General features: G+C 39.9%; 1 protein-coding gene across 1 annotated transcript in view; it reads right to left on the bottom strand.

The window, feature by feature from the left end:
* The window catches only part of LOC147030806 (fibrillin-2-like), a 332,975-nt gene that overhangs the window by 272,727 nt on the left and 45,248 nt on the right, over positions 1-15,000 (bottom strand). Inside the window, exons 6-7 of the mRNA XM_085875239.1 lie at positions 10,722-10,919; positions 6,231-6,356 (exon numbers count right to left, since the gene is read on the bottom strand). Of these exons, the coding sequence (XP_085731365.1) occupies positions 6,231-6,356; positions 10,722-10,919 (324 nt within the window). The remainder of the gene's footprint in view (positions 1-6,230; positions 6,357-10,721; positions 10,920-15,000) is intronic.

Genomic DNA, 15,000 nt, shown 5'->3' with positions numbered 1-15,000 from the left:
AAATGCAGTTTGCAGGAGAAGAAGCAGACCAAAATTGAGGAAGATGGAAGTGGCACAGAGTGACATGAGAGAAGTGGTGGTGCAGAAAGAGGATTCTCAGGATTGCGAATTGTGGAGAGGGAGAACTCATGTGACTGACCACACAGAAAGGTGGGAATAACTGAGGCCATGAGAGTAGTAGTTTATGTTGTACTCAAACTAAGCAATGCATGACTACAATGTAATCCTTTTCATTCAAGTTGCCAGATTCAGCAACAATGTACAGGATTTACATGTCGCTATTTGAACCCACAACCTTCTGAAAGTTGGGCTCCTAATGTTGCAATTCCTGAATATAAGCAAAATGCGTCGTCTTGGAGCTCAGACAACTCAGGCAGTTCTCCAGCTGGCTCGGCTCAGTTAACATGTGGCCAATGTGTTTTGGCAGTACTCATGGCAGAGACAAATCATACCAGGAGCACTCCAGTTACGGGGCAGAAGCTACTCTTTCTTGGCCAGCCGAAAGCAGAATCGGCAGCGTATAAAGACCGAATACAGCTTGGGGATCCATCTTAGACACCTCCTGCCTTGAGCAATCCTTCCTGCCACATCAACGCATCCTCTGGAATTTTTTCTGAAGACGATGCCTGATGAAAACCGTACCATTTACACCCTTCCATAAGTTTGGGTTTCAGCTCAAAGAGTTATTCATGTAACATGAAGTCAATCATATGAAGGAAAAGTTGTTCTCAGTGGAAGGAATAAGTTATAAAAACGCAATAAAGCAGAAAACTCAATCTCACACTCTCACTCATACTCAAAAGGTCCATCTGGCTAACCCTCCTATCAACTTTCTTAACCATCCTCATGAAGAAGTCAAATCACTCAAACTTTTGAGCCTCACCATCAGCTTTGGTCTTTCTTGGGCAAACCACATAGCTAAGTTGGCTTCCAAAGTCAGTTGCCAATTGGGCATCCTCCGTCGTGCAAAGACTTTCTTCGACACACCTCAACTTTTATCGACCTTCTTCATCCGCAGCTTGATAGAGTACCGCTCTCCCCTCAGACCTTGTGCCCTCCAATATTCTCAGCTTGATGCCATGGAAACCAAGGCCATCAATATCATTGGAATCTCCCATGATGAAGCTGAATCTCTGGGTCTTTCACGTAAACATGCCAGATAGATCAGTGGTCTCTGTCTTCTACAGCCTCCTCCATGGTCTTGCACACTCTGCTCTTTCCGTGATCTGCCCCTCCCCCACATCCACACCAGGTTTCTGCAGGTGGCACACAGTCTGCTAGTGACCCTTCTGGTGAAACTCCAGCAGACAGGTCGGTGGTCTTTGTCTTCTACAGTCCCCTTTCTGGTCTTGCACCCTCTGCTCTTTCTGAAATCTGTTCCCCCCCACACCAATCAGGCTTCTGCAAGGTGCATGCAGTCTGCTCATAACCCTCTTCTGGTGATACTCCAAAAATCCAGGCTCGCTGCATATCTCCACTCATTTATTCCTCTTTTCTCTCATCTGTGGATCCAACTTTCTCTGTCTGTTCTATCCCATTATTCCCTACAGAACTTTGAAATGGCTGTTCACCACCATCTCAAGTCATCCCAAATCTATAATCATTATATTTTCTACCCCCATTAACACTCCCCATGCCAAACTCATTCCAAGCTTCCGGTTTTTCCTTCCATTCCCGTGATGAGAGTTTGTGGCTGTATCCATATTTTTCAGCGTCTGTGTCCTCTGTGAACCCCCATTCTTTCCTTCATCCCTTATTTCTCCAAAACTTCCTCTATTTTGTCCGTCAACCCTGCTGTTGGTGTGTTCGTTCTCGCTCTCGCTCACTCTCTGTACCTCTCTCTGTACCTCTCTCTGTACCTCTCTCTGTACCTCTCTCTGTACCAAAATGGCAAGAAGTGCTAGTGCACTGCATTTATCCTTGCATTTTTAATCTGTCCTCAAACAATTGTGAATTTTTACCAAAAATGAGTATTTAGGCCGAGGTCACATTTGGCACAGTGGCCGTGGGGTCTCCAAAATCTACGGCCACGAGCAATTATAGGGTGGCCGCAGTAATTCCACGGTCACACAATGTAGCAGTCACACATGTTTTTATTTTTCAGGGAGCTGCACGGCGTATTTATAAATTGTGGAGACCAAAAACGTGGGGTTGCCGTACGGTCTTTGATTTGATGTCGCAAGGTGACCTGAGGGCGTTCCTGCGGCAGCCATAGAATTTTCAAGGCAGACGCAAGGTGCCCGCAAGGCGACCGCAAGGCGACCGCAGGGGGGCCCGAAGGCGAATGTGCGGCCAGACGGATGGTAACGAATGGGTTAATTTCTTTTTTTTAACCAGTTTTTTTTTTTTTTTTTTGGCTTGTCGAATTGCTACGGCGAACGTAGAAATGAAAAAAGTTATAACTCCGCGTTATAATTCCACGGCGACCTTACGGCCTGTAAAATATAGCCATACTTTTAGGGCCACCCTGAGGCCACCTCAGAAACTCTGCGGCCACCGCACGTTTCTGTCAATTCAGAGGGCGTACGGCCGCCGTATCCTCGCCGTAGAGCAAATGTGACTTAGGCCTTAGGTCTTAGAAATTGTGGAGACCGAAAACGTGGGGTTGCCGTACGGTCTTTGATTTGATGTCGCACGGTGACCTTAAGGGAGCCCTGCGGCGGCCATAGAATTTTCAAGGCAGACGCAAGGTAGCCTCAAGGTGCCCGCAAGGCGACCGCAGGGGGCCCGAAGGTGAACGTGCGGCCAGACGGACAGTAACGAATGGGTTAATTTTTTTTTTTTTTTACCAGTTTTTTTTTTTTTTTTTTTCGGCTTGTCGAATTGCTATGGCGAACGTAGAAATGAAAAAAGTTATAACTCCGCGTTATAATTCCACGGCGACCTTACGGCCTGTAAAATACAGCCAAACGACAGGGCCACCCTGAGGCCACCGCAGAAACTCTGCAGCCGCCGCACGTTTCTGTCAATTCAGAGGGCGTACGGCCGCCGTGTCCTCGCCATAGAGCAAATGTGACTTAGGCCTTATGAGCAGTGCATTTGAAAAATGAGTATTTGACCATTGTTCCATACATGTGCATGAAAAAGAGAAATTTTTAACAACAAAAGTTCAAAGAAGGATTACAGTAACTTTCAAATGCGATTTTTAAATTTTCCTGAAAAGTGATGTATTTTCATTCATGCAAATTGCAAACTGGGCGCATTCATTTATCATTGCTACCACCAACATTTATTGAGCAAGCTTTCCATTTATTCAACAATCAGCAGCATTCCCATGGTCCTTCTCCACATCCTCACCCTCCTCAATTTCATCACAATGCCTTTGATTGACATAATTGTCTTCCTCAAGACCAGAGTCATAATTGTCAGACCAATCTTCATCTTCAGCATCACCAACACATCATGCAGATTTGGGATAGGGAACATATGGTTTGCTGTTGATACGCTTACTGAAACCACTCCACCACCTTTCCAATGCAGCTGTTGGGTTGAACATGAACCCAATCATATCCAGCTTTACACAAGCAGCTAACAATCTCGCACACAGATACCATCACATTTTACGATGATGATTTACGATTACTCCACTGTGGGCATGAGGAAAGACCTAAACAGCAAAGATGGTTTGTGTTACTGAGGCTGGAAGTCTCGACAGAGTTTTGCGCAGCTCCCCTACTTGTCTCAAATATTGATCTACTTTGCCTTTAAACATTATCGCAATGTAAGCACAAACATGAGTTGGTCCAGCACGATTAACAACACGTGTTTGTTGCAGAACTTTATGTTCAATGCAAATGCACTTTAATGAAAAACAAAATATTATTCAAATAACCAACTTTGTACACAATATACCTTGATATATACCAATAATGAGTATGTCCACCATTTTCATTCAAAATAATTGAAATTCTTCTTGGGACACTTTCAAATAATTTTGTGATAAACTTAAGTGGAATGGTGTTCCATACCTCTTCTAAGACCTTCCAAAGATCATCTAAGTTGCTGGGATTCTTTTTTTTTCTTTTTTTGGTACAAATAGTCCCATACAGCTTCTATTCAGTAATATGGAGATGAAGGCTTAATTTGAAGGGGCAATTCCATGTGTTGAAGGATTCTAGCTTATTCTTCTTCTTCTTTCACAAATAAGTTTTAATTATTTCAGCTAAGTGTTTTGTATCATTATCTCGCTGTAAGATGAAGTTGGGACCAATATGTCTTGCACCGCTGGGGATAGCATGGTGGATTAAATTAGTCTGTACCTTGCTCCGGTCAATAGCCCATCAATTTTCAGCAATTTTGTAACAACACTTGAGGATATGAACCCCAAACTTGAATTGAACCTCCTCCATGCTTAATTGTTGCTTTCAAGCAAGGTTCTTCATAAGTTTCAGTTTTTCGTCATCTCACATGTCTTCGATTGGATCCAAATAACTGAAATTTTGACTGATCTGTCCAAATCAACTTTGAGCATTGTTCCATAGTCCAATTTCTGTGTTCTTGTGCATATTTTAACCTTTTTATTGCTGTTTCATATGCAGGTTATGGCTGCTGGTTGTATCATTACTGGGAGTGCGGCTGTGCCGCTGATGCAGTGCCCTCTGTTTGCAGCAAGCTGGCATTCATTGAATCAACCTCGGAAGGATAACAGGCTGAGTCAACTCACCTGGTTTTATTTAACGGCCCGACAGAGGCTCAAACTCAAGACCCTAAGATCTTAAGCCAGCCACCACATTTTAGCCTTATTCCCCTTTTAACAGAGGTTTTGTTGCTGCAACACATTGTTTACGTCCTGATTTCAAAAGTGACCTTTGTACCGTTGGACGGACGGACAACGACAAGTGAGCCTTCTGCCAGTTCAACGCTGGTCTTCTTTCTATTCCTTCAGGATATTACCTTCAAGTATTGCTCATCCTTGACAAACAGCATTTTGGGTCATCTATCCTGTGTTTGTCAATTACTGACCATGTTTTTCTGTACTTGTCGATTGTACTTCAGATACCATATCTTAAAATTTGAGTGATGCGCGAGCTATTTCACCTGATGTCTTTCCTTCTTTATACAGAAACACAATTCTATGGCGATCTTTTCCTGAAAATTTAGCCATTGTGTTTTAAGCTAACAGTTAATCCTGATATATCTGTATTCTGCAGTATGAAAAGTGGGCTTTTCGCTTTATGGATGTGTAGAGAGGAACACTTGATAATGATGAGGAACAACTGGCAATGAGTCATCAATTATATTTGATTCATATATGTGATTCATTTGAGACAACACTTCATATTATAGCTGCTCGTACTGTATAAAGTTTACTTTGACGTGTTGTGATCACATGTTTTTGAAGATTCTAATCAATGTGAATTGTGGATTGCTAAATGACAAACTTGGTTTGTTTTCATTCAAACTAGGCTGTATTAATAACAGTCAACTTTGTTATAATAGTAGAAAACACGAGTGGAGGATTTGAGTAAATTGTCGATGTTCATAGCATCATGATTTTGGAACTCCTGAATGTGTCTAAGACTTCTGCACAGCAGTGTACATGGATACAAAGCAAATTGGAGTACTGGTACCTACCATTAATGCAGCATGCACTTTCAGCTGCTGTAGCCAGGAACATATCATCACAGCTTGAAAATATATATACAAGCACTGAACGAGAATTCCCTTGTTTAGCAATATATACTTTGTTTTTGGTCAATGCCTCGCTTTCACGGTTAACTTTTTTATGACAGGCTGTAACAATATATAACAGCATTGGTGTCAAATTCATGCAAATTTGTTTATTATAAAACATTTGAATGAAACATTTCACGAAACATCTTAAAATCCTAAAAATTCAATAAGAACAAATGTTTTAATCCAATAAAAAGATTCCGAAAATGAAGTAATTCAGTCAATCAAACCATGATCTGACATAGCACCTTTCATGGAAACAATCTTAAAGTTGAATGGTAAAATTGAGATTTTGAAAACCTAAAGAGAAAAAAACGAACATTCTGTGATTTTGAATACTTTCTTTCTTTTGATTGAGTGAGTCAACCACACATAGTTTAACTGCTTGCTATAATAGTTATTACTTGTCAGCTGGTTTATGCAATCAGTTATAAATTAAAGGTTCAGCATAAAATAACAAATAAACATGTGGAGAAACATGTAGTGTTTGGAAATCGAATAATAATCTTGTATACCTGCAATTGTCATGTCATGAAAAGGTGGGTTTTGTGACCTACCTTCACACTTCTGTGTGAGCTCAGTCTTCTGGTGTCCAGCTGGACATTTACAATCATACGATCCCACGTTGTTGATACACGTACCACCCTGGCACAAGCCAGGAATAGCCTGACACTCATCCACATCTGCAGGAAAAAGTACGAGTTTGAGGAAATGGTCTGATGTATAGTCCTCAAAGGCTGAGTTTGAAGTTTTCTGACTTCTCGAGTCAGTTGTCCGAGACGATGGCACACTATGAACCTCAAGAACTTATCATTACTCGTGATCAGGACCTTCGTCTTGTCATGTAAAGGATGATCTTACCAATATTATTATGATGATGATGATTATTATCATCAACTTCACCACCGAAGGTGGATGGAGGTTATGTTTTCACCCATGTCTGCTTGTCTGTGAGCAGGATATCTCAAAATGTTATGGAGGGATTCGGACGAAATTTGGAGGACAGGTTGGATTGTGTGACAAGGACAAATTGATTCGATTTTGGTGGATATGGATACAGACCGTAACACAAATTTTTTTGAAGTGATTCTTCACCATTGAGTGATTGGGCTAAAAACGATAGATAGCACGATATCTCAAAAGGTGATGGACAGATTCGGACGAAATTTAATGGACAGGTTGGGTGACTGCCAAGGAATAATTTGTTCGATTTTGGTGAAGATCCGGACACGGGAATCAAGAATAATTTTCAAGTGATTTATGAGGCCAAAAATAATATTTCAAAAAGTTGGTGACTGATTACGACAAAACTTGGCGGATGAGTTGGGGAGGTGACGAGAACAAGTCAATTTGATTTTGGTGTGCGACTTAAGGCCGAATGGTCCAGATCCAGATCCACCCAGCAGGAGATGGGGTTTGCAATCACGTATGTGTGTATGTGTGTATGTGTGTATGTGTGTATGTGTGTATGTGTGTGTGTGTGTGTGTGTGTGTGTGTGTGTGTGTGTGTGTGTGTGTGTGTGTGTGTGTGTGTGTGTGTGTGTGTGTGTGTGTGTGTGTGTGTGTGTGTGTGTGTGTGTGTGTGTGCGCGCGCGCGCGCGCGCCTGTCCAGGACATAACGATTTTACCATTTGAGCTTTGTCATCAAATTTTAAACAAAGCATGATTATTGGAATATGAAGAAGAAAAATTTATAATTTTGTCAAAAGGTCAAAGGTCAACGTCACATAAAATTGTCAATTTTTATTTTCATTTGAGCATTTGTCCTCAAATTTTCAACAAAGCTTTATTATCAGAATATAGAGAAGACAAATTAATAATTTGGACAAAAGGTCAAAAGGTCAAAGGTCAGCATTACATAAATCGATTTTCATCCAATTGACATGAAATTTTAAGAATTTGCATATTGTATCTCTGAATTGGTTCACCAATCAAAAGATAGAAGCTGATCGTTTTTTTTTTTTTTGATCAAAAGTTCAAAGGTCAACATTGCATATAATCGTTAATTTTCAACCAATTGACTTGAAATTTGAGCAGGATTTGCATATTAGGTTGCTGAAGCCTATTGCTTTTGAGGTCAGAAGGCAAAGGTTGCCTAAATTTGTCAATGTTTTGAATTTTGTTTTTTGCTATAGCACGATATTTTAAAAAATTGTGGACGGATTCGGACGAAACTTGGTTTACAGGTTGGGTGTGTAATCAGGACAAATTGATTTGATTTTAGTGAAGATCCGAATCCAGAGCCGATCATTTTTTTTAGTGATTCTTCACCATTGAGGGATAGAGCTGAAACCAATATATAGCACGATATCTCAAAAGTCACGGAAGGTTTTGCTTAAAACTTGGCAGAGAGGTTGGGTGTGTGACAAGGACAAATTGGTTTGATTTTGGTGAAGATCCGGCTCTGTATCTGGACACGAGAATTTTTTGATTTTTAAAGTGATTCTTCACCATTGAGAGATGGGGGTAAAAAACGATATATAGCATGCTATTTCAAGAGGTTGTGGTTGAGTTAAAACAAAACTTTTTGGATGAGTTGGTTAGGTGAAAAGAAGAAGCCGATTCGATTTCGGTTCATGTCTCAATCCAGATCCGGGCTATCAGTGGGATAGAAAAAATGTAAATGAATCAGCTTGGCGGAGGTAAGTGCATTTACCGAGTGGCTGTTCTAGTTTTTAGCTGTTTTTGTCATGTTTTGCATATGGAAGAAGAATAAGTCTGAATGCAAAGCAGACATGGATGGGATATGCATTTTTAGATGCTTTCTCGTTATTATTATTATTATTATTATTATTATTATTATTATTATTATTATTACATAGCATTTGCTGAGCAATAATTGCATTTTGTATTGCAAGAAAAAAAAAGTACTCAAAGATGATGGCAGGGTATCACAAAGGCATTGATTGCAAATTAATGGTGTATTTGTGATAAAATAAGAGAGAATCATAATTGCATCTAACAAATCAGAAAAGCAAAAGGCAATGTATCAAAATCTCACATGTTTTCATCACATAAGAAATGCCAAAAAAAAAGATTGTCAGAATAGATAGCAACAACAACAGCAATAACAGCAAAACATCATCAAAAACAACACGACCACCACCACCACCATTTAAATGTAAAACCAGCATCAGTCTTCAACTTTGATAGAAGGGATGGCAGAAGTTCAAACGAGTGTAAATAACGTAAACAGAAGATAAACTTTGGATTACAAAACCACAAGGTATTGGAGGAATAGCAAAATCAACAAGAACGAGAATTGCTTTGCAATAGATGTCCCTCTACCGATGTGATATTGGAAATAACCTGATGTACATACATGAAGCAAAAACATGCATGTGACCGGGGTGACAGTTCATAGCTGGACTGGGATTCAAGCTCTGGCGAGACAGAGGGCCGAGTGTGCATAACTGGAGGCAATCCAACTGACACCCTTAAATTATGCTATTCACACAAAAGTGAAATAAATGAGGTTTTTTTTGTCTATAATTTCGGTTTTAGCCAGACTTTTCACATCAGTGAACACATCCCTTTATTTTGGCGGTGTATAATAGCACGTTCGGTGCCGAAAATAAAAAAAATAACCCGATGTACATACATAAAGCAAAAACATGCGTACGACTTATGTGCATATATAATCCATCGTGGTTACACGAATGGGATCATTCCAGTTGCACTTGCTCATGGACTAACACCCAGGCTGAAGGCCTGAGGCCTGTCGATCTGTGCTACTTCATGGAATGGCCGCGCATTATTTTAATTGGGGTGGAGTCAGGCCATCTGTCCAGCTAATGGGTGTAAAATAGTGGGGTGGAGTCAGGGCAGCAGCTGACCACTTACCCATGTTTCATATGTGATCTTTTCTAAGTTTAAAAAGGGCATAAGTCTGTGAAAAAATGACGAAACGCCCTGAAACTTGTTCTGTAACGTATCAAAATTAAACCATGTGTCAAGTTTCAGTTGAAAATGTTAAAGGGTATTGGGGTGGGGGGGTGAAGAGTCAGAAAAACCACAGGTGGGACGGATGGACGGACGGACAGCAAACCTATAGTCCCCTCTGGTGAAACCAGTAGAGGATTAATAAATTGATCTTAATTGGTCAACATTTTACAATTTCGTTTGGTTAAAAATTAAATCTGTAAAATCACCCATACTGGTGTTATTCGACAATCGACAAGTGGAAGGAAATAACACAACTGAAAATGTTGAGGAACACCGCAATTTTCTGTTTTAATTATAATTAGTTCCCTTGCAAGGAACTTCAATGCCAGATGAGGCCATTATGCCCATCGAAGCCTGCACAATGGTTGCTCATCTGTGCTCAATCACGACTAAAAATGCTGAGCGTCAAGCATGTACCCTTTGTAATGTCTTTGGTATGACAAGGCTGGGGTCGGGTTTCAATTACCACCCTTCCAGTCTCAGAGCAGACACTCTTATAAACAACAAACAAACATTGCATGTTGAACAACATTATTAACGTTGTTTATTAAAGTTGTTTATTGCTTATTAAAGCCCCCACCCCATTGCATTACTCCAATCTTGAATGCTGCAACTATGATATGATGTTCCTGAGATGCATTTTCCTTCTATATTACCTCTTATTAAAAAAAAAAGAAGTAAACAGTCAAGGCAAAAATGCAAAACAACTTCTGCATTAAATTAAGTTTGCAACAGTTTGAGTGAAAAAATGAGAATTATTTGGGTTAAAATGGAGTATTTTATGAGGAAGCAGGATGGGGGTAGCTTTGTGGCTGGGGGTGGGTGGTATAAGCAATGAATCAAGGATTCCATTCTGTTATTCCATGAATCAAAGGATTTTCAAAAAATACATATGATTCAATAAAATGTTGTTGAATTAAATGTGAAGAAGTCCATCTTACGACAATATCTCCAACACACTCAAACCTAAACCTAATGGATATTCGTGACATGGTGAGAGATAAAGGTCTTTATCTACAACTGATACACAATGATTGGGTTGACCCACTAGAGCAGTCTCAAATCAAGTGGACCTCAGCGGCTGCACATCGTACTCGGCTCACCTTGGCAGGCTCCCGTGCGGATGTTGGGAATGAAGCCACGACGGCAAGGGTGCGGCTGGGCAGGACATGTTTCACATGGATGACCCCAGGCTCGTCCGATGGTTGCGCAACAAAGGGTCTTGGTGCAAACAACTCCACTCAGCTGACCTTGACACATACGCTGGCTCACCTGGGTAAAACATGGCCCTGTTCGGTAATCTGTGGAAGAAAGCAGTTAAGGTCATCTAAGTTCTTATAGTTACTCCTCAAAAAGTTTGCTGCTGGAAGTTTCATGATGTATGGAAATAAATGGTAAATTGTGAAACCCTAAGAGTAGAGTCAATCAGGGATGATCATTCACACATGTGATGTTAGCATGGCCAATGTTTAATGTGCCCACACTGGACAAGAAAAGATGTTACACCATCGTTATGATTTCATCTCATGAATCAAACACATGAAAAGGCTATTTGGAGCATCATTGTCTTATTCCAGCTGTATTCCTCATACTCCAGTTTATTCCTGATGGGAAGAGACTATTCAAAGAAATTGAAGACTGTAGGATTTTTGAGATTCAATAGACACATCAAAAAGAACACTCCAGCACATGCAGCAATGTTGTCTTTCTCTTCCTAATTTCACAGCCAAATATAGATTAATGCAAGTTAGAAAAGACAAACCTCTTATTGTAATACAAGTTGGGTCAACCGATAAAGATTGGGTTATGTAGCAAAAAATATTGCTGTTGGTGAAGATTGTCATAAATAAGCAAAATCAATGTATTATATATGTATGTATACATATATATATATATATATATATATATATATACATATATATATACATATATGTATACATACATACACACACACACACACACACACACACACACACACACACACACACACACACACACACACACACACACACACACACACACACACACACACACACAGACACAGACACAGACACAGACACAGACACAGACACAGACACAGACACACACACAGACACACACACACAAAGTACTTGAAGTCCAGACTGGCCCATTACGCATGTTCCGTCCACACCCCACCCCTTTCCCCGCCGAGGCAGTGACGTGCCACCACCCGAGCCAATGTGAGATGGCAGGAGGACATACTTCATGTCACATATGCCGCAAAGTCACTGAAGGCGCCATTATTTCATATTTTTACATCATGTGAAAGGAATGCGAAATTCCGGTGAAATTGACCCAACAGTTTGGAAATCTATAAAAAACAAACACATTGTGTGTATATACAGGGGGCTGAAAAAGTATGTATACAGTAAGGAATATACCAGTATATCATTACTGTATACCTACTTTTGCAGCCCCATATATATATTTTAGGGTGTTTCACTCATGGTGGTAAAAAAATGAAATTTGTTGAAAATTGTCAGAAGGGGTCTCCTTGTTTCTTATGACCCATAAATATTTTAGGCAAATATTTGGTTTGATTCGTCAATATTTACTGGTCCCACAGTTGGACAAGATTCCAAATTTCAAGTGAAACTTCGAAAAAATCAAATGGAGAAGACAAAAAATTGCAACGAACGTTTATTGAACTGAAAAGTTTCACTTTTCAGTGGGTCGTTCTTCACAAGAAGAAGAACAAGAAGAAGATGAACAACGCCGAGCTCTCTATGAGCAGCGTTCGCTACGCGAGACGCTGCTAAAAACGTCAACATACCATTCAAAAGTGTGCGACCTGTTAACACGGTCCCATTTCGCTAAGATTTTGTATGAAGCACTTCTTATAGGAAAGGTTCAAAGGCAAACCTGTGCTGATAAAATTATTGCACTTCACAAAAAAATGAAACACCCTAATATATATATATATATATATATATATATATATATATATATATATATATATATATATATATATATATATATATATATATATATATATATATATATATACATATACATATATACATACATACATATATCTATACACAAAAATAAACATATATATGTATATATATATATATATATATATATATATATATATATATATATATATATATATATATATATATCTGTGGCGACCCCTAACAGGAGCAGCCGGAGGAAGAAGAAGAAGAAGAAATATATATATATATATATATATATATATATATATATATATATATATATATATATATATATATATATATATATATATATATATATATATATATATCATCATCAAATAGTTTTATGTATTCTGTCAAACAGCCTCTAGCTCTGACGAAGGATGCCAACACCCGAAACGTCAGTGCACCTTCACCTCCTATGGCAGTTAGAACATGCTTTGGCAGCACTCAGTAAATAAAACCTATCGTTTGAATTGCCAGCTGATGCAAACCGACACAGGTCTCTCCAATGTATAATATTGCTCCAGTTGTGTTTTCAACCTTACTCATAAGGAGAATAAGGAAAACTGAAAAAAATCAGAATTACCCAAAAATGAATATATGATGCAAAAGAAGATTTGATACATTTTCCAATAATACATCCACCCATCCATTCATCCATAGAGACCATACTCTGTGCAGAGCATTGGTGCTGTCTAAGCAGTCTCCTTGGCTATTGCGCACAATCCTGGACAGGTCACCACTCTGACACAGGATGCCAGCAAGCTGGTACTCATTTTGCCAACATCAGAAGGATGACAGGAAGAGTCAACCCCACCTGATATTAATTAAACAGCTGAGCAGGATTTGAACTCAGGATCCTAGGATCCCAAGCCCACCACCCTAACCATGAAGCCAACACTAAACATGTTAATGCAGTGAACAGAATAAAATAATTCCCTGCACATAACTGTCTTTTTCTCATGAAAATAAGTATCTCTAAAAGTCCTTGTGACACGTGACACATGGGGGCCAAACCTAAGTATTTCAGCCACGATTCAGAAGTAGTAATCACCTCAAAAAAAAATTTTTTTGAGATACAAACTTTAAAGATGATGCAAATATAAGATGCAATGCAATCATTTAAATCACAAGCATATCAAGTGTGATGTTGGCTTAACGGTTAAGATGCCTGGCTTAAGACCTTACGGTCTTGAGGTTGAGCCCTTGTTGTGCTGTTAAATAACAACTGGTGGGTTGACACAGCCCGTCATCCTTCTGAGGTCGGCAAAATGAGTACCAGTTTACTGGAAACAAGGGGCACTGCATCAGCGGCACAGCCACACTCCCAACAATGATGCAACCAGCAGCCACAGGCTGCATGCAAAATAATAATAATAATAATAATAATAATAATACTAACTCGCATATCCTTTCTTTCTTTAATGGCAATATTCTCACTTCGTGGGGTCAGCCAAGGAAATTGGCTGGCCCAGTCTGAAGTTCGACAAAGTAGGTTAGAGCAGGAATTTGTTTCAGGGTGCCAACAATAACTCACCTACTCTTCGCAAAGGACACTGTGGGATATTTAACGTCTACCAACTAATGCGAGCAGACGAGATGCCCATTAACGTCTGTCCATCCGATGGACGGTGCACACATCGATGCTTAAACCTGCCTGATAGACACCAGGGTGACAGTTTGAAACTGAGCCAAGATTCAAACCCAGGACAGATAGCTCAGAGGTGTGTGCACATAACTCGAGGCTATCCTACCAGCTAAAATCACTTGCATATAATACATGTAAAAAACCAAATAAAGACTAAAAAAACAAAAGTAAATGATGAACAAAGCAAACCCAGAATGTAACTCACAAATCATCCAATTTACCCAACATAATGAAAATTAGACAAATTTCCCGAAGGGATGGAGGTCAAGCATCACATCTCTCCTGGATTCTGTGGAATCTAAAGCTCTCAACTCCATTGGAATCTTCCGTGATGAGGCCGAAGCACAAGGTCTGCTTCTCTTGCATCGCAGGCAGGTCGGTGATGACTGTTTTTTTAACCACCTCTTCTTAAGCATTCCCCCGTCCCTTAAGCATTCTCGATCCCCCGCCCCTCCTCAGCAACTCCAGGGTGCACATGTTCTTCCAGTAACCCCCTCCTCGACCAAAATCGTCCAAAACCCAGGCTGACCGGAAACCTACACTCCTTTATACTTCGCTTCTCACATCTGTGAAACCACCTTCCAAAGGCCGTTCTTTTCCATTCTTCCCTGCAGGTCTTCAAGCAGGCAATGCACCAACACCTCATGTCACCCCACGCTCTGATGCATGATCTTTATTACACCCCATAAACCCTCCCTAGCCCAGCTCTCATACATTCTTCCCCTTTTGCTTCTCCTCTTTTCCTGTTCATCCAATCTTTTACCTATTGTA

The sequence above is a fragment of the Eptatretus burgeri genome, chromosome 3 (assembly GCF_056783735.1).
Source record: "Eptatretus burgeri isolate ZD-2024b chromosome 3, Ebu_testis_v1, whole genome shotgun sequence".
In the NCBI taxonomy this organism is placed as follows: domain Eukaryota; kingdom Metazoa; phylum Chordata; class Myxini; order Myxiniformes; family Myxinidae; genus Eptatretus; species Eptatretus burgeri.
This window is presented reverse-complemented; position numbering and strand designations above follow the sequence as displayed.